At 32.9% G+C, this 18,742-nt stretch overlaps 1 protein-coding gene across 1 annotated transcript; it reads right to left on the bottom strand.

The window, feature by feature from the left end:
* Nucleotides 1–11,811: 11,811 nt before the first annotated feature.
* Nucleotides 11,812–15,306, bottom strand: LOC110619187 (probable LRR receptor-like serine/threonine-protein kinase At3g47570). Its single transcript, XM_021762460.2, has 3 exons — nucleotides 12,610–15,306; nucleotides 12,051–12,467; nucleotides 11,812–11,980 (listed from the first exon to the last, which is right to left on the bottom strand). Exons 1-3 carry the CDS (start codon nucleotides 15,263–15,265, stop codon nucleotides 11,967–11,969), a joined length of 3,087 nt encoding a protein of 1,028 aa, XP_021618152.1. The 5' UTR covers nucleotides 15,266–15,306; the 3' UTR covers nucleotides 11,812–11,966.
* Nucleotides 15,307–18,742: the final 3,436 nt, after the last annotated feature.

Below are 18,742 nucleotides of genomic sequence, written 5' to 3'. Positions count from 1 at the left end.
GTCTATATTTCAAACAGTAAGGTCCCATCTCCACCGATAATGCTAGCATCTGACCTAACATTTCTGGCCTATATAAGATTCTCCTGAATAGTAAGTTTGTGATCACGATCCCTTGATGGTTTTTCAAGTATACCTTGAATTTTCTGACAGCCAAAAGAAGTGCCAACACTGCTTTTTCAATATTGGGATATCGGGTCTCTACTCTCTTCAATATCTTACTCATATAGAAAATTGATTTCTGGACTCCATTGTCTTCTCGGACTAGAACTGCACTGACTGCTTGATTAGAGGCGACCAGGTAGATATAAAGGTCTTCCTGGTCCATAAGTCAGCTAAGGACTTTTGGGGAGCTCAAGTAGTCTTTCAACTCTCTAAAGGCTTGTCGACATTCTTCTGTCCTTTCAAAATTGGGAGACTTTCTCAGTTTTTTGAAGAAGGGCAGACATTTTTCTGCTGACTTTGACATAAATCTATTCAATGCTATACTCCTCCCTATTGACCACTAAACATCTCTGATACAAGTTGGCTCTGGCATTTCAAGAATGGCCTTGACTTTCTTCGATTCAGTTCTATCCCCCGTGCGCTACCATATATCCTAGGAATTTTCCTCCTTTGATGAAAAAAGCACATTTGACCGGATTGAGATTTATTCGATTGTGTCAAGGAATGCAAAGATTTCCTTTAGGTCTTCTACATGCTCCTCAAAGGAATGACTTTTGATTATGATATCGTCCATGTACACTTCTACGTTCTAACTTATCTAGTCCTTAAAAATTCTATTCATCAACAGCTGATAGGTCGCCCCTGCATTCTTCAATTCAAAGGGCATTGCCTGGTAGCAATAAGTCCCGTCTTCAGTGATGAATGAGGTTTTCTCTTTTTCTGCTTTATGCATGAGAATTTGATGATAACCTGACATTGCATCTAAAGAAGATAAGTACTCAAAGTCGACCGTAGCATCGACCAATTTATTAATATCAGGTAAAAGATAATAATCTTTTGGACAAGCCTAATTGAGATTTGTAAAATCTTTACACATTTGATACTTCCCGTTGGATTTTTTAATAAGGACAGGGTTAGCTAACCATTCAGGTTAAGCCACTTCCCTTACAAATTTTCCCTTTACACACTTTTGTACTTTTGATCTTATAGCTTTCCTTTTTTCTACCACGTACATCCTCTTTTTATGCTTTATTGGTCTTGTGTCGGGGGCGCACATTCAGCTGGTGAGACATGACCTAGGGATCGATGCCCGACATGTTGGCTGGCTTCCGAGAAAAGCTGTTTGCATGGCCCCAGACTAGGGCTTTCACAATGATTTTTTGCTCCTGCTTCAGATCTGCATTCATGTTGAAAGTTTTTTTGGGATCTTCTTCATTTAGAACAAAACTTTCGGGCTCTCCCGTGGCTGGGTTCTCTGTTCTTTCTCTTCATCCTTGACCTCCATAACTTTTGGATGTACCTCCTCATTTCCTCTTCTTTTGCCATGGTTGTCAGGTACACCAACCGTGACTCTTCCTATCTTCCCTTCACGATGGCCACTCCCTCTTCAATGGGAAATTTCATGCACATGTATCTGATACTCGTGGCCACTTTGAAATCGTATAGGACAGGTCGACCCAAAATCATGTTTTATGCCAATGGCAATTTGACAACAAGGAACTAGACATATTGGTCCAGGAGGTCGGCAGTGCCCCTAGAGTCAGCAACAGTTTGATTTTCCCTTCCATCAGCACAGACATCCCACCTATTCCCTTCACTGGTGCTTGGTCTTTCACCATATCCTCATCGGCTATTTTCATAGTTTTAAACACCCAGTATGGTAAGAGATTTACCTTGCTCCCATCATTCCCTAAATTTTACTAGACTTTAAAGTTGTGAATGATGGCTTCTACCATCAAGGCATTGTCGTGTGATATCTCGACCCCTTCCCCATTGGCCACTGAGAAACTCACTACCCTCAAGATGTGCTCGACGACTTGCATGACTTCCATTTCTTTCAACTTGCCACCCCTTCTTCTCTTTTTGTTAGTCCGAGGAGGTTGCACAGTTTCCTCCCTTACTATCATATTGATGGTCCCACTTAGGGGAGAGCATATTTCGATTTAAACCGAAAAATTGAATCGAATCGATCGATTTAGGTTTATCGATTCGATTAGTCGGAATATTCGATTTGGTTTGGTTAGTATTTTTAAGATTCTTCGATTTTCAGTTCAGTTCGGTTTAAACGTGTTAAATAACCGACCAAATCGAAATAATTGATTTTATTGGCTAGGCCCAAGCCCAAGCCCAAGCTCTTCCCCCTCTCGTACCCAACCCAGCAGCCCAAGCCCTCCCCCCCCCTTTCGACCCTTCTCTACTTTCAGCCTTTAGGAATCAGGCATTCTCCTTCTCCCCATCCCCCCCCCCGAACCCCCTATTCACAGTTTCACACTTGCTAAAAATTAAAATCCCTAACGAATCGTCGAATCCCATCAATATCCTTCCTGTCAATCGTCAATCTCTTTTCCGTCGATCGTCAACCTCTTTCCCGTCGATCTACTGAACGAACCGCTCCCTATCGATCTCTTTCCCTCCCTCCGTATCGATTTGCTGAGTGTTGCTGCCGAATCTCTTTCCCGTCGCCGTCTGTCCTCTTTTAGTGATCTCTTCTATTGGCTTATAATTTGAGGTATAATTTTTGTTTTGTTGCTAAAAATTATAATTTTTGTGATCTCTTTCAGTAACCTCTTCTGTTGGCTTATAATTTTTGTTGCTAAAAATTATAATTTGATGTATGATTTGCAAGTTGTATCTCCGTTTTTGTGATATATGTGAATTTTTTGAATTCTGAGGATTTTATATATAACTACATGTATATATGCTACTACTGGCTATGGATGAATTAGCAGCGATGAATTATGATTTCATTTAACATTATTCTCATAGACAGTACATATATTATAGACCAAAATATAATGATAGTATGGTAATAATTTTTATCATTATTATTTAATCTGAATACTGAATTTGCACTCATGCATCATCAAAATTACTGGTACAACATCTTCTACGACAATGAGGGTGTTTTATTCTAAAATTTATCTTTTATGATACACTGCACTAAAAGAAGTGTATACATACTACTGGTTAAAGTACTCAGTTTATTCTAGAATTTATCTTCTAGAAAACGATTGATATATACCTATTACTGGTTAGAAAAGTACTCAATTTAAAGAAATTTAAATTTAAATTGATAGATGGGGCACTAAGAGAGCTTATATATATCTCTAATAATTGTATAATATTGCATTTCTTTTTTTTTTTTTTCAAATGGATTCCAACCTTTTTCACCCTATAATGTACCAGCTGGTTGTGCTCATCATATATGATTTTCGATATTCATGGATTCTTTCATATCTTAATCTCATTGATTGCTACCTTCTAAACATTTTTTTCACATTTCAACCTCATTAAAGGACAATAACCAAGTTTATGTTTAGAACCATAGAGCTATGTTTTGGTCAAGCACCATTAAATGATGAAAAAAATATTGTTTAGTTGTGTTGGAATTATTATGAATAATATGTTGTATTAGACTTGATATAACATCAATTTTAATATTAATACCCTCTAATAAAAGCACTCAGGAAAACATTATTTAGTTTGTATATTATAGTAAATTTATATACTTGAACACATATTAGTGATTTAAATTTTGGATTGTTATAAAACTTGTATGTTTAGTATGTATTATTTGTAAGAAAAAATATTATTTTCAATTTCTTTTTTTCATATTGTTATTAATTAAGCTTATGCCCAATTGAATATTGTTGTTACTTGTTAGGTGAATCATGGAGTCACAAAATGATCAGATGCTTCAAAATAGTACTAGTGATTCAAATCAAACTAGTACTGACACTTCAACGGAAACAACCACATCATCAAAAACAAAGAGAAAACCAATGAAGTGAAGGTCTGTAGTTTGGGATCACTTCAACAAAATTTGTCAATGATGAAGGTAAATTAAAAGGTAAATGTAATTATTGTAAAAAGGAATTTTATTGTGATCTAAAGAGAAAAGGAACCATTGTACTTAGGAATCACCTTAATTCATGCAAAAAGCACCCACATTCCATTGAGTCTAGACAAGTACAATTATCATTGCAAAAAAATACAAGTAATAATGATGTGAATGATTTAGGCACTCTTACTACTTGGAAGTATGATGAAAATGCAATTAGGGAAGCCCTTGTCCATATGATAATCATTGATGAATTGCCTTTTAGATTTGTAGAAGGAGAAGGTTTTAGAAGATTCATGAGAGCAATTTGTCTAAGGTTTAGGATTTCCTCTCATTGGACAATTTCACATGATTGTTATGATTTGTTTATTGAGGAGAGATCAAAATTGAAGTCTTTTTTTAAGAAAAATTTTTAAAGAACGAGTCTTACTACAGATACATTGACATCATTGCAACACATTAATTACATGTGCATAACTGCTCACTTTATTGACAATGATTGGAAGTTGCATAAGAGAATCATTAATTTTTGTCCCATTTCAAGTCATAAAGGTGAAGCAGTAGATAGGGCAATTGAGACTTGCTTGCTAGAGTGGGGGTTAGATAGTGTTTACTGTTACAGTTGATAATGCTAGCTCTAATGATGTGTCCATATCTTATTTGAAAAAGAAGCTTGCTAATTGGGGTGCTAGTGTTGCTAACTCTACTTACTTGCACATGAAATGTATGGCACATATCATCAATTTACTAGTCCAGGATGGCTTAAAAGATGTGAATGATTCAGTGATAAAAGTACGAGATGCAGTAAGATATATCAGGAGTTCTCCAGTTAGGTTGAAGAGATTTAAGGAGTGTGTGCTTCATGAAAAAATTGAAAGCAAATTTTCATTATGTTTAGATGTGCCAACTAGATGGAATTCAACTTACTTGATGTTGAATACAACTCAAAAATATGAAAGGGCATTTGAAGGGTATGAGTCACAATATTACATGTTTAAGATTGATATGAGAGAGAATGACATACCTGACTATTATGATTGGACACAAGTTAGGAAGACGGCTCATTTTTATGGGCTCATTTTTATGAGCTCACTTTGTGTATCTCGGGCTCTAGGTATGTCACATCAAACCTATTTTTCAGTGAGGTCAGTGACTTAGCCTTTATTTTAAGCCAATGGATTAATAGCAATGATCTTGGTATGAAATCTATGAGGAAAGAATGAGAGTTAAATTTGACAAGTATTGGGGAGATGTAGATAAAATGAATAAAATTGTCTATTTTATTGTTGTTCTTGACCCTCATGACAAATTTGAGTTTATGGAGTATTCTTTCTTCCAAATATATGGTAAAAAGAAAGGTGTAGAGCTATTCAATAAGGTCAAGAGTTCTTTGTTTGATTTATTTAATGAATACATAAAAATGTGTCAACTTGATGTTGAGCAATTCAATGATAATAGTTCACAACAATTAAGTGGGAGTTGCACTACTACCAGTTCAATAAACCCTAAGCCTAAATTCTTTTTGAAGCAAGAAGCAAAAGCTGGAGGAATCTAGTGGGTTTGATTCAAAAACCAAGTTAGAAGTGTATCTAAGTGTCAATTGAAGAGGAAAAAGAGGATTTTGATGTCATGAAATGGTGAAAAATAAATTCTGAAAGGTTTCCTATTCTAGTAAAAATGGCTAGAGATATATTAGCAATTTCAGTTTCCACAATTGCCTCAAAGAGTGCATTCGGTGCTGGTGGAAGAGTGCTAGATTCCTTTAGAAGTTTCCTGACTCCTAAAATTGTTAAGGACTTGATATGTGTGCAAGATTGGATTCGTCCATCAAATGTTCAAGTAAATATTGAGGAAGATCTAGAGGAACTTGAAAAGCTTGAAGAATGTATGCTATATACATTTTCACATTTGTATTAATTTGAATATATATATATATATATATAGCTTATTATTAATTGCAGGATTACCGCCTGTTAAAATCACCTATGGTTTAGGTGGATCATGCTCTACTCCTACCTCATAAATGTAAGATTAACTATTGAGAATTTAAATTTATTTAATGATAAGGAATCAAGGTGATTTTTAAATATCTTTTTTTGTTTAGGTTTCAATCTTTTAAATATGCTTCAAAATTTTGTGGGATCAAATATGCTGTTGAAAGCTATTGTGGATTTAATATATTGTTAAAAGTTGTTTGTGGAATGATATTTTGTTGTGAATTTGCTGTTGTGGATTTAATATGTTGTGGTGAATTTATTATGTGAAATTTTGATTTTATACGTACTTTTAAATTTTATATGGACGTATATGGACTTTTTAAGTATTATTATTGTGTATTGTTTCAGACAATATTTATTGATAAATTTATGTTGAATGCTTATTGAATTATTTTGCTTAATACAGATTTCAGTTTGGAGTAACCGAACCAAATCAAACCGATTTTTATCAGTTCGGTTCGGAACTGAACCAACCGATTGCACAGCCCCAGTCTCGCTAGATCCATCGTTTACGGGCCTCACCACCCTTTCCCTGCGGGCTCCCTTCTTTCTTTCGGCCTGTTTCCGGGCATTACCTCCTTCTTGACAAAGTTTTTCAAACGACCTCTCTTGATCAACTTCTCTATCTCATTCCTCAGTTGATAGCAGTTATTTGTTTCATGACCATTAGTTTTGTGGAATTGGCAATACTGGTTTGGATCTCTGGTCATGGGATCAGACTATAGAGGTTGTGACCATATTATTAGGTTCTTGTCCTGTACTGCAACTAGGACTTCCGCCATGAGGACATTCAAAGGGGTAATGTCTTGATGAGGAGGGGGTCTAGGTCGACGATCAACTTCCCTGTTATCTCGATATCTACTCAAGGCCCCCAAACTCTAGTCAGGCCTCTGGTCTACATGCTCCCTCCTCCAATCTTCTACTTGTCCTCTTGTTTAGTCCTTTTCTCGGGACTCCTTAGCAAATCAGCTAGGCATTAGGGCATCATCTTACCTAATGTATTTCTCAGCCCTTTGCATCAATTCCGCCAACATGGTCAGTAGTTTTCTGCTTAAAGACCCAAAGAACTCAGCAGATGTAGTACCTTTCTACATTGCTTCTACTGCCCTGGACTCGTCTAAGTTTGGGATTTGGAGAGCTTCCAAATTAAAGCAGGTCACGTACTCTCACAAGATCTCATCCTTTTTCTGTCTAACCGTCTCCAGGTAGCTAGTCTTTCTTTGGGCTAGGACACTAATTATAAGCCTTCCCATGAATGAGCTAGCCAAGTCATAGAAGGTCTTGATACTTTCCGCCTCCAGATTGTTGAACCAGGTTAGGGCTGCCCCAGTTAGGATAGTTGGGAATACCTTACAGAGTAAGGCATCAGAGTGAGTTTGCAACTCCATGAAGGTTTTATAGTTGATCACGTGATCCTTAGGATTTCTTGTGCCGTTGTAGGCCCCCATAGTTGGCATCAAGAATTTTTTAGGGATGGTCTCCTCCTGGATGCCACCCACGAATAGAGAGGTTGTTCTCAAACTCGTGTGAGCTCCAGTTTGATTTTTCAGCTCGACTAACAGCTCTCCCTTTAGCCTTTTCAGCTTCTCAATCACTCCTTCATCTTTTGTGTTAGTTTTCCCGTTGGTTACTGGGGCTTTTGAACTAGTGCCTTCTTCTTTGCTATCTGCCTTGTACCTTTCCATCATTTCATCATCTTCTTCTATCAAACTCTTTACTAAACGGCTCCTGGATTTAGCCGAAGGCTCCCTGATATTTTCGTCTTCCCTTCTCTTTCTAGTCAAATGTGTTGTAGTCACTTGGTCGTGGTTTTCTGTTTCTGGGATGAAAGTTGGTGGAGATATTTGTCTAGGAGTTGTGGTGAGGTATTGGATTCACGGCCATGGGAGGGGTGTGAGACTTCTTTTTTGCATTATTTGACTCATCCACATCATGGTTTGTTGTAACTGCAGTGACATGGCTTGTAAGTCTTGGTTTGATATGTGGGTTTGAGGGATGATATTTGCTAGAGTAGGGTTGCTTATAGAGGGTGTGTTGGACATTGTTGGGGCTGAGGGGAGTGGGAATAATGTCATGGGCAATCTCTAAGGATTTAAAGTTTCTGGTGTTGGATTTTCTTTTTCACGAATGTCAATGGGCTGTTTTCCTGATTAGCCATGTGGGTTTAGTTTTGGAAAACTCTGGTGATCGGATAATCTTCCTTCGTTTTCCCACAGATAGCGCCAATTGATAAGTCTAAGATCTGGTGAGGTATTTGTCTAGGAGTTATGGTGGGTGTTGGATTCACGGCTATGAGAGGGGGTGAGACTTCTTTTTTGCATTATTTGACTCATCCATATCATAGTTTGTTGTAACTACAGTGACATGGCTTGTAAGTCTTGGTTTGATATGTGGGTTGAAGGATGGTATTTGCTAGAGTAGGATTGCTTATAGAGGGTGTGTTAGACATTATTTGGGCTGAGGGGAGTGGGAATAATGTCATAGGAAATCTTTAAGGATTTGGAGTTTCTGGAGTTGGATTTTCATTTGCACGGATGTCAATGGGTTGTTTTCCTGATTAGCTATGTGGATTTCAGTGGGTTTAGTTTTGAAAAACTCCGGTGATTGGGTAATCTTTCTTTATTTCTCCACAGACGACGCCAATTGATAAGTCTAAGATCTGGTGAGGTAAGAAGATGTGGACACGTAGGCAAGGGCTTGATTCACGGAGAAGTTAATGGCTCTGATTGGGTGGTTGAGAGTTAATAGAGCTGAACTTTTATTTGAGAAAGTTGAGGTTTAGAGAGGGATCTGCCTGTATTGTGATTCAGTGAGGCTGAAAAATCTGTCCCTTAACATGGTTGGTCTAGTGGTATTTATATTCTAATTATATTGAAATGTTCTGGCTGATGTCCTATCAGATTGGATGGTAATATGTTGTGGCTGATGTAACAGGCGACTCATTAATAGTGGGCAGTCGGCTAATAAATGCTGAGTTTTTTTGCCCATATCTTGTCCATCACGTGCATCATGTCTGTCAGCCCTACCGCACGTGCAATCACGAGCCTAGAGAGGCCCTGCTTGCTCTGAAGAGGTCTGCTCATTGACTCCGGACATTAAAGAGGTCGGCCTACTTATTCTGGGTATTGGTGAGGTCGGCCTTCATGTTCCGGGCATTTGGAGAGGTCAATGGTATTGGAAGTCTAATCTTTATATCTTACAAGTCGGACCTTCCATTACCCAGTTAGACCGGATGGCATAGTGCTATGAATCCTTCTGTATCTCATGTCGCGATCTCAACGGACTCGTCATTATTATGTTACCATTTGGTATAAGCAATCTTATCTCATTATTGAAAATTGATTGATGTAGGGTGATGTGTACATTTTGTTATAAGAATTTAAGTTAATATACTTTATTATTATAAGTTAAAGTTCATGTATCTTACTGTTAAAAACATATGGGTCCAATATTTTGGGTGAAATTTAGCTCATCTTTTAATCCGAAAACCGGTTATAATTGGTCTCTGTAGTTTTAAGAAATTAACTACAATTAATGTTAATATACTTTTATTGTTATAAATTAAAATTCATATACTATACTAATATTAATTTAAAGTTCATGTATCTCTATTGAAATTTAGCCATATAATTAGTTATGTGATATTCAGCTGTGCGCTTTCCGTTGCACATCAACGGAACATCGGCGGAATATGATAAATCGAAATTATATATAATAGCTAACATGAAACTACTAAATAATTTGAGTTAATCATTTTGGATCAAGTAAAAAGTGGGTCCAAAAGTTATTTGGATCGGTGGGCCTGTAAGAAAAGGGCTACTTGTGTGAGACGAGATGGAGCCGTTCGATATATTAGCGAACCACAATACCTAAGAGTCCGATCCTAATTTAGCAATTATATCCGATTCAGTTGGGACGATAATGTTGCAAATTTAGCAGGGGAGAGTGTGATATTCAGCTGTGCGCTTTCCATCCCATATCGGTGGAATACGGTAAATTGAAATTGTATATAATAGTTAGCACAAAACTATTAAATAATTTAGATTAATTATTTTAAACCGAATGTAAAATGAGTTTAAAAATTATTTAAGTGAGTATCGTACGGTTAAATATTTAAAATTATCTTTAGATGTAAACATAAAAATGTAATCATTTGGCACTCTATCCTTTCCTGAGCAAAGATTGTTTAATTAAAATTTTCCGTGGTCCACATAATAAATTCTTACAATACTTGCTCATGCTTCGGAGAAGTCTGTTTTATCAACAAAGATTCCAACTCTTCGTCTCCCATTTTTGTTATGCTATAATATATTTGTTTATTAATAGAAGCCTCTTTTAACTTTTTTTTTTTTTCAAATTTTCCTTTAATTTGCTTTCTGCTACATGTGTTATAAGTAAGTTTCTTTCTGAGGTAGTTATGAGCATTTTATTAATGAGACAAATCAATAATAGTTATTTTATTTAATTAATATATTTTAATAAAAAAATAATAAATATTTTAATTTTATTTATTAAAAATATTAAGATTGTGGATGATTATTGGGGTCTCGAACCGAATCAAATTAAAGAATTGTATTGAATCATATCAAAATTGAAAAAAAACCGATGTTATAGAAATCAAACCGTACTGAACTGAATTTATTTAGTTATTTAATTTTAATTTTGATTTCTTATAAAAACCTAACTAAAATCAAATCGAAACCGTGTTGAATTAGATCATATCGAAAATCGATATTATATATATGTTTTTTTTAAATGATTTTAGTGATATGATAGTTATATTACGCAATTTCAATAATATATTCTATATCTTGTTTATTTTGAGTATGATTTTATAATTTATATTATTAAAATTATAGAATTCTATTCAATGAATTCAAATTTTAATTTTATAAGTCCGTAAATAATATATAATAAAAAATTATAAATAAATAAAAGTATAAATAAAATAGTTATTTAATACTTATTTTAATCTTAATAAAAATTTAATTTTTATAAATTAAATTATTTATATAATTTAAATATTATTCTCTCATAATTATTAAATAGTTATTAAAAGTAATCATATAATCTAATTAGTTATTAAAATTTTTTAATAATATAATTTAAATAATTTAATCAATTAATCATAATTTATTTAAATGATTTACTCACAGTTTATTATATTTAAATAGGTTATATATATATATTTATTATTTCAACTATAAATATATTAATCGCTTTATAATTTTTAATTATATTATATAAGTGAATCACATTTTAGTAATATAATATATTTTTATATATTAATTACACATATATTTTTATATTAAAAATATATAATTAATAATTATATATAAAATAATATAATATTTTTAGCGAAAATTATATAGAATATATATTAATATTGTCTAAATATTAATATTATCATTTTAATATTAGTTATTTACTATTTTAAATTAAATCTAATAATATTATAATTTTAAATGCAAAAAATTAAAATCCAAATTAAAATTAAAATTAAAGTTTATAAAGAATCAAAATAAAAATCAGACCGAACTAAAATTGTTTAGAATCATACCGAAATCATACCAAAATTTGATTTTAAATATGGATCCTAAAATGGAAAGAACCGGTTTAATTTCGATTCTAATTCTTAACGAACCAAAACCGAACAGTCCTAAAAATACCACATTAGTCATGTCATGTGTCACTCCCAAATTATTCAAGCAATGAATAATTGCTAGCTAACATCACCTCATTACACCAATGGCCAAACCCAAGAAACTGTCCTTCAACCAAAACAAAGCACAATGGAAAAGAAAATGAGCCAAAAAAAAAAAACAACAAAATCTATGATTTGATTCAACACTGCTTAAGACTTTAGACAGAATCTGCAACGCAGGCGTATGGACGCTTAGAAAGACAAGTCAAGAACAACTTAGCCCTGTGGCAACACTCACTTTGCAATTCCATCCAAATCATCATCAGCTTTGTCCACCTGTCACTAACAATAATCAGATATCTAAATGACTAAGTTGAATAAGAAATAATAAGATGGTTTTGTTTACCTGCCAATAGAAATGCATCTGCAACTTCCCTCTCCCGAGGTAATTGAGCCCCAAGAAATTTGTTTTTAATGGAAGAGAGTTGAGCAACAATATCACTGATATTCATGCGCTCTTGTGGTGATTCAGCAGAACAGGAGAGTCCAATTTTAAATATTGAAATCAAGCACTCAATGAACATATCATTTCTTCTGTTCCTCAAGTTGTCGTTGTGGTGTACACTGAATCGTGCTTGAAAAAGGTTGGGATCTATAATCTCTGTCACCTGTTCAGGCAATGCTCTCTTGACAAAATTGTGAAGGCTCAAATTTTCTTTAAACATTTCATCAGTTGGCCTCTTTCCTGAGAACATCTCCAGCAAGAGTATGCCAAAGCTAAATATATCACCAGATGTTGATGTCTTGCTTCCCACACCATACTCTAGCATATAAAACACCATAGTTAATTGAATATGAGGAAAAAAGGATATTAAACATGATTAATTTAAGCTAGCTATTAGTACTTGAAAACTGTGAAGCATAGATATCTATGTAAACTAGTAGGTCATGATTAAGCCAGTTACCTGGAGGACAGTAACCAATGGTTCCTCGTAGTCCAAATGAGCTAGATTGATCTGTAGAATTACCAAGAATCCCATCGGAAAGAAACTTTACCAATCCAAAATCACTTAAACGTCCAGTCATGTTTTCATCCAGAAGGACATTGCTTGGTTTTAGATCAGAATGAACAACTGGTGTTTCGCAATGAAGATGAAGATACTCCAATGCACAAGCAACATCAATGCCTATGTTGAGCCTTTGGAGTATATCTAAAGTCCTTGGCACTTCATCTGATCCAAGAGCGGGATGCAGCCAACTATCCAAGCTTCCATTGACCATGAACTCATAAACCAAAGCTTTGAAATCATCGCCTTGATAATTAACACCTGAGCAAGTTGTGAGTATTTTAACTAGATTTCGATGCCTAAGATTCCTCAAGGCCTCACATTCAGCTACGAAACTTTTTATAGCTCCTCGACACATGAGGTTAAATACCTTTACTGCAACAATAGTTCCCTCTGGATCAAGAATTCCTTTATATACTGAACCAAAGCTACCTGTACCAATTAAATTATCTGAAGAGAATCCATTAGTAGCTTTGAGAAGATTTTGATAGGACAACTTCAGTAGCTCCTTCCCATGAAATGATGAGGAAGACTGATCTCTTTTTCTCTTTCTTGATAGGCGCATAAGCAAACAAATCAGCAGAACTGTTGCACCTGTAACCACAGAAACAGTTGAGATTATAATCTTCAATGTTATAGTCAATCCCCTCTTTGGTTGCTGAAGCTTACATGGAGGCAACCCCAATTCAGGTATGCCACCACAAAGATTTTTGTTTCCTTCTATGGAGATGGCAGTTACGTTCTTGAAAACTCCTTCTAATGGTATTGTACCTTCAAAGTTGTTATAAGACAAATCCAACAACTTTAAGGTATGAAACTCCTCTAGGAACTCTGGGATATTGCCTGATAACAAGTTGTGAGAAAGATTTAATTCTCGAAGGCCACGCAGGGAACTTAGAGATGAAGGAACAGACCCTTGAAACAAGTTGGCATCCATGTACAAGTATTCTAGACTCGTACAACTGCTAAGATCTTTCGGAATCACTCCTGATAGCACGTTCTTAGAAAGGTATAGGCGTCCCATATTTGTTAAGTTTCCTATTTCCGAGGGAATGGAGCCTGACAACTGATTTCTGGATAAGTCAAGACCAATAGATAAAGGGGAAGATCCAAAAAGTTGCGGAGGCATGGGACCACTAAGATTATTGTAAGAAAGATCTAATCTGATCAATTTTTTGCAATTCCCAAGACTAGGAGGGATCATGCCTTGAAGCTTATTATGAGATAGATCCATTTGAAGTAAACTTGTCATGTTTCCTATAGTGGAAGGAATAGATCCTGAGAGATCATTGTGCTTCAGATACAGTATTCCCAGATTTATAAGCTTTCCAATGCTAGAAGGAATGGGACCTGACAAGTAGTTGTCATTTGCAACAAGAATTTCCAAGGAAACACAATTCCTTGTGGGAATGTTTCCAAATATTTGATTTTCATCAATGAAAATCATCTGGAGCTTTTCTGAAAAGCTGCAGAGTTGTTCAGGCAACTTCCCCCCAAAGTTATTTTCATTTATGATCAATGCCTGTAAATTGGTGGCATTACTCAAAGTGGAAAGGAACTCCAAGTCATCAGCTTTCCCACTTCCCAAATTGTTTCCAGCAATTGTTAATCTCATAAGCCTATGCAACTTCTGAAGAGAAGGCACTCTTCCGGTAAAATTATTTTCATTTAACTGGAACAATTCCAAACTTGAGGCATTTGAAATTGACATAGGAATAGATCCACTGAAATGGTTACCTACAATGGAGAAGAATTGGAGATTTGGAAAAGAGTTGCCTAGGTTCAAGGGAAGACTGCCTTCTAAGCTGTTTATTGAGATGTCTATAACCTCAATCAAAGAGAGGTTCAAGAATGAGGGAGGGATGGTACCCAAAAATTGATTTATAGACAAATCTAAAATCCTTAGATTCATCAATTTGCAAAGAGCATCGGGGAAAGACACATGGAAATTATTTTCTTGTACATTAATTTCTTGAAGAGAAGAAAGGTTACCCAGAGACGGTGGCAGATCCCCTGTCAAATGATTGCCGGCCACAGCAATTGCTTTGAGCTTCAGCAAGGAACCAATTCTCGCAGGGATTCTCCCTACCAGATTGTTGTTATACGAAGTAAAGTAACCAAGGTTAGAACAATTAGATATGCTAGCAGGAATTCGACCACCTATTGAATTATTGTGAAGATACAAATTTTGCAATCTGCGCAAATGTCCAATCTCAGTAGGAATCTCACCATTGAAGCTATTGTTATAAAGGAACAACTTCTTTAAAAAGCTCAAGTTACCAACATATGGTGATATGGAACCTGAAAGTTCGAGGGAGCTGAGGTTTACAATTGTGACCCTCTGGTGCTTACGCCCACAACGGACGCCGTACCACTGGCAGAAGTGAAGGGTGCTATTCCATGCACCCATGATCCCAAATGGGTCATGTATTATTTTGGCTTTGAGTTGCAGCAAAGCGAGACGATCAGTGTCATTGCTCCGGTGGGTGGCAAAGACTAGAAAGCTGAAGCACAAGAAATAAATGATAGAAAGGAGGAAGCTAGAATGCCCCATGTATGTTGTTTGGATGGAGGGAAACAAATTAGAGGAATTGGTGGTAAAGCCCCATCAAGTAGAAGCAAATTTATAATTGCAATTTTATTCATATTAAGAATTACATCAATTCAAAGTGAAAAAAAAAAAAAAAAAAAAAAAAAAAGTGAATTTTGAGACTTGGGAAGATCTGACGATGAAGTCCACTTTGTGACATCAAATCGGAGAATTTTATCCAACTGCCTCAAACGTCTTGCATGGGCTAAACTTCCATTTCTAATTTTCTACAATTAACCGACTTTAGCCGTGGGAGAAGAAAAGACAGCAAAGTAGTTAATTTCGTATTTTCTGAAACACTAAACAAAATCATTGAAAGAAAATATTTTTTTATTATTTTTTTAATTTTTAAGCTATAAATTTTTTATTTCTGTAAGATTTTTTTTTCATTACTCAAAAATATGTTTACTTCTATTTTTATAATAATTTTAAATCATTGTTAATGTAGTTAAAAATAATAAACATAATTAAGTATTTTATAATATTAATTTTGAATGTATGAAGTATAACAAAGTTAGAAAATTTTAAGATAATAATTATTAAGATATATTTAAATATTAATGAATTACCAAATAAAATTAGTTTTTAAGTATTTAGGTCATATTAAAATAACTAATATTTAAAATTAAGATAATTTCTAAAATTAAAATAATCACTTTACTATCTTATTTTTTAAATTATTAATTTACTGATAATTTTATCTGGTATATCTTATGATTTTTATTTTTTTAATTTGAAACTATTAACTAATATTTTAATATGTGATAATTATTTTTACCCCATATATATATAATATTTAAATTTTTTACTTTAATTATATTATTTCAAAAATTTTAATTTTTAATTATATATATATACACTTATATTATTATGATTAATGATTTTATTATTTAATTCAATGTTAAATTTATTAAAAAATATCAAATTTCTGAATGTACAAAAAAAAGCTTAACATAATAATTATTAAAATATGTTTTAAATATTAAATAATTACTAAATAAAATTAATTAAACTTAAAAATTGAAAAATTTAAATCTAATAGTTTAATATTTTAATATTTTTATTAATATTTAAATTTATTATTTTAATAATTTTATCCCAATTTTTTATTTTTTAATTTATTAAAATTTGATTATTATCAAAATATTTAATTTTTAATAATTATTCTATCTAATTACCAAATAAAAATTAATTAAATTAAGAAATAAAAAATTTAAACGTGCACTAATTTTAGATATAAGTATCAAATTATTTAGATGATATTTGAAATAATTTATTAATTTAAAATTATTTAAATAATAATCATTATCTATTTTTAAATTTAAAGTATAATAAATAAATAAATAATCTAAAAATATAATTTTCGATCCCAATATTTCGCCTCCCTCTTTTATTTTTATATATAGTAAGTATAGATAATCTCTATTTGTATTATTACATTAAAGTTAAAAAAAAAAACACATATTATTAAGTTATTCTTCAAGCTAATAAATTTTATTTTTAAAATAAATATTAAATATAAATATATTAATAAATTAATAAATAAAATATATTTGTAGAAAATAAAATAATTTATAATTTAAAATGAATGAAAAAAATAAATTTATATTTATGAAATGAAAAGTTAAAAAATTTGTCCCATCAATTAAGATTTGCATTGACGTAGACTCAAACTTGAAAATTTTCTATGATAGATATTTTTTTCCAACGCGTTTTGACAACGGAGACCATTAGGCTTTTGATGAAGCTTTCCCGTTTGACAAGACGCAGCAAATAATTTATGAATTTAGCCGTTGGAAAAAAGAAAACCCCTAATGTCAAGCGCTAAATATTCCTATACCGAACGCGAGATGAATGTTTATAGATGTAAATTAATCGAGTCGAAATGAATTTTGAGAATTTTATATTTGATTTGTGGAAAAATTATTTTGTAATCTCTAAGATTTAACGTAATTAACACTTCTGTCTCTCTATTTTGGCGACCCAACACTTAAGTCCCTCACTTTCTTTTCTGTCTAACTTCGTAGTCCTTCCGTCCAAAATAGCCGTTTGGGACACGTGAATTGACAAAATTAACCATCTTCTTCTTCTTCTTCTTCTTCTTCTTCTTCTTCTTCTTTCTACTCTTTCTGCAGCAGCTTCTTCTTCTTCTTCTTCTTTCTACTCTTTCTGCAGCTTCTTCTTCTTCTTCTTCTTCTTCTTCTTTCTACTCTTTCTGCAGCAGCTTCTTTTTCTTCTTCTTCTTCTTCTTCTTCTTCTTTTAGAATTTCACATTGAAAGAAGGGTATTTTTGGAAAAAATTATCACATCTCACCTTTGACTCTTTGACCAAACGGTTTAAATGGACGGAAGGACTACGAATTTGGACGGAAGAGAAAGTGAGGGACTTAAGTGTTGGGTCGCCAAAATAGAGGGATAGAAGTGTTAATTACGTTAAATCTCAGGGACTAAAAAATAAATTTCCCTTGATTTGTCAAGATTTTATTGAGTTTGAACATAATTTAAACTTTTTTTATTTTGAATTTGAATCATATACTAATAAAATATAATCTTAATCCTTTTAATCAAAACTTGAAATGAATCTAATTTTTATTAAATTTAATATATTTTAAATAATTAATGAATAATTTAATTTATTTATAATTATAATATATTTTAATATAAAATTAATAAATTTAAAATTAAATAAATTTAGTTAAATAAATGCCTATACAAATCAGCTCATAAAATCTATAAAAAAAAGAGTTTTTAAATTTTAATCGATTGAGTTTCTATAAGTTGTTAGGGTATAATAAAATTGAGTGGAGCTCAATTTTGGAAGGCCCAAGTTTGACTCATTAAGGTTTGTAAAGACTGATGTGCTGTAATGTTTTCTGTTAATGTATTTGGTAGTATAATTAATTATGCTGGAATATAATATTAGATCTCAATATTATGTCTTAAGAAGTGCAGGGATTTTTATATATATTTTTTCCTTTATTCCTGTCACGTGTCCAGAAATATAAATATATATTCTGAACCGTTATACAGAATAACTTTACCATTCTTTGCAAATTGAATAAAGGTAAAATACGTAATTTATCCCCTTACCTTTTCATAAAAAATCATTTACGTCTTCAACTTTAATTTTGTTCTATTTACTCCTTCAACTTTCAAATGGTGGCATATGATATTCACGCGCTACCATATTATAAGAATTAAATTATTCAATAATTAAAAGTTAAAAGGGTGATATGTACATTCTCTTACTTTGTATAGATTAAATTATTCAAAATTTAAAAGTTAAAATAGTAAATAGGATAAAAATAAAGTTAAGAGGGTAAAATGATTTTTCATGAAAAGGTGATGGGGCAGATTATACATTTACTTTGAATAAAAGATTCAGATGTATTTTCTTTCAGTTTTTCACATGGTATCAGAGCGGGTTAGGATTTCTCCGCA

The sequence above is a fragment of the Manihot esculenta genome, chromosome 7 (genome assembly GCF_001659605.2).
Source record: "Manihot esculenta cultivar AM560-2 chromosome 7, M.esculenta_v8, whole genome shotgun sequence".
NCBI lineage: Eukaryota > Viridiplantae > Streptophyta > Magnoliopsida > Malpighiales > Euphorbiaceae > Manihot > Manihot esculenta.
The sequence above is the reverse complement of the archived record's forward strand: the minus strand, read 5'-3'. Positions and strand labels throughout refer to the sequence as shown.